Below are 2421 nucleotides of genomic sequence, written 5' to 3' on the forward strand. Positions count from 1 at the left end.
AGAAACATTTCTAATTATTATCAATGTTGAAAACAGTTGTGCTGCTTAATATTTTTGTGGAAACCGTGACACATTTTTTCAGGATGTTTTGATGAATATGAAGTTAAAAAGAACAGCATTTATTTAAAATATTTTTGTAACATTATAAATGTCTTTACTGTCACTTTTGATGAAATTATTGCATCCTTACTGAAAAAATAAAATAAAATAAATAAAAAAATAAAATAAAATTACAGCCACACCAGTTTATTAAAAAACATTGAGCTAATAATGCTCAGAAAAGTCAAAGTTCTGTTAAAATAAAATCCTGCAATAGCTTTTAGACATTTTAAAGTGAGATTTAAGAGTCCAAACACATTTTGGGGGCCACTGTTTTAAATGTCCTTGAGAAAAAAGTAAAAACAGACAGGTGTGTGTGTGTGTGTGTGTGTGTGTGTGTGTGGTGTCCAAACAGTAAGAGATTATGCAAGCTAAATATCAACAAATACTGAGCTGTGTGTGAGTGAAGTGCTGAGGTGAGCGGCTCTATTAAATGTTGACGTGGTGGGAAACCCTCTGTGCTACCAAAGGGCCGTTGAACGTAAATGCGGATAGGAAGCGTTACAGATTAGGTTGTCCGGGTCGGACTCCGCAGCCTGCCAACATTCCTGAGTAAAGCTGCTGCTTAAACACACTGCTGACGCTGAGATTATGGTGAGGGGCTGCTGGGCTTCAACACACACACTCTGCACACTGAGCCATTGTTTTCTGAAGCCATTCACACCCACAGAGGCCGACTGACCACAACCATCCAGACCTGGTGCTTTCCTGTCGGGGATCAACCTGAAAGCAGCGCTGCTACTAACATGACTACTTATTTCAGTAGGGAGTCACATGCCAAAACACTACAGCACTGTTTTTGTATGTCACACTGTACTAAACAAACACACTCTCCTGGAATACTCCCCTCTCTCAAACGGCGTTGGGAAGTCTGATTTCAGGCAATCATTTGGTTCGGAAGCTTGGTTTGTGAATTAACCGATTTCGATAATCTGATTCAACAATATGATTTACTGATTCATGAATCACTCATTAGTTTTCACACGTTAAGTTCCTAAATGTCATTTTACTAATATTTTTTTTTTGTAGCAAAAATGCATATCTTTTGGCTTTTCAATGTTTTTTAGTCTAATAAAATTATTTTATAGTAAATTTGCATTTACTATGAAACTGTAGTTTGACATGCTCTAATCTATACATAATTATAAGTAGCTTCATCAACACTGTTCCTGACAGAACTACTTACACTACCGTTGTACTTTTTTGTAGAAATTAATACTTTTATACATTAAGTATACATTGATCAAAAGTGACAGTAATGAAATTTATGATGTTACAAAAAAGGCTATTTCAAACATATGCTGTTCTTTTGATTTTTTTTATTCTTCAAAGAATCCTGAAAAAAATGCAACTAACTGTTTTCAACACTGATAATAATCAGAAATGTTTCTTGAGTAGAAAATCATCATATTAGAATGATTGCTGAAAGATCACGTGACACTAAAGACTGGAGTAATGATGCTGAAAATTCAACTTTGTATCAGGAATAAATTACATTTTAAAATATATTCAAATAGAAAAGAGTAATAATGTAATGTAATAATATTTTACAATATTACTGTATTTTTTATTAAATAAATGCAGCCTTAGTAAGCATAAAAAAACATTAAAAAAAAATAAAAAATTTTAATCCCCAAACCCCAAACTTTTGAACGGAAGTGTAATTAGGAAAATGGGAAATCCTGTTATAAATGTCAATATATTATACAAATAAGACTGTAATTGTAAGATTTACCTGGCAAACAGCAGAGGCCGAGCACATCTCTCCCGCGTGCATGAAGGCTACTGTGGCTCATCATCCTCTCCTGTAGCAAACACAGAGAGATAATAAAGAAATTAAGGTTGTCATATCGTATGGTAAAATTAATAGGGGTTATATGTGCAAAAAACATTATTTCTGCATTCTTTAAAACAGGTAGCGTCACTTCCGGTTCAGGTCTTTTGTATGTGCTTTGTTAAATATTGAGCTGTTTTACTCAAGCTGCCTTCAAAGGAGATCCCAAAGATTATCATAACTGATGCAAATTGATATCTAAAAGTTTATTTTTCTTCTTCTCAATAACATTCGGATATTAAAATTGAATAAAACACCAGCAACAATAACAACTAGGAAGGTTAGCAGATTACTATAAAAGTTCATAGATATCGCCATTAGTTCATATTGCTGTTAATACTTTCGTAGACAAGCGGATGCAATGAGACCAGTTTTCCAGTTTGGTCAGGTGACGTTCCGACATATACACTCAGAGATTGAAAGTAACTTTTTCACTCACCAGCCAATTTGGCTACTAAATTTTTAAGTTACCGGCCATTCATAACTTC

The 2421-nt window shown here is 34.0% G+C and overlaps 1 protein-coding gene across 1 annotated transcript in view; it reads right to left on the reverse strand.

Annotated features, from left to right (window-relative positions):
• Window positions 1–2421, reverse strand: part of LOC107726680 (myotubularin-related protein 11-like) — a 34592-nt gene that overhangs the window by 25189 nt on the left and 6982 nt on the right. The window contains exon 2 of the mRNA XM_016536364.1: window positions 1835–1904. Within this exon, the coding sequence (XP_016391850.1) occupies window positions 1835–1904 (70 nt within the window). The remainder of the gene's footprint in view (window positions 1–1834; window positions 1905–2421) is intronic.

Source organism: Sinocyclocheilus rhinocerous, unplaced genomic scaffold, assembly GCF_001515625.1.
Source record: "Sinocyclocheilus rhinocerous isolate Xijiao unplaced genomic scaffold, SAMN03320098_v1.1 scaffold5, whole genome shotgun sequence".
NCBI lineage: Eukaryota > Metazoa > Chordata > Actinopteri > Cypriniformes > Cyprinidae > Sinocyclocheilus > Sinocyclocheilus rhinocerous.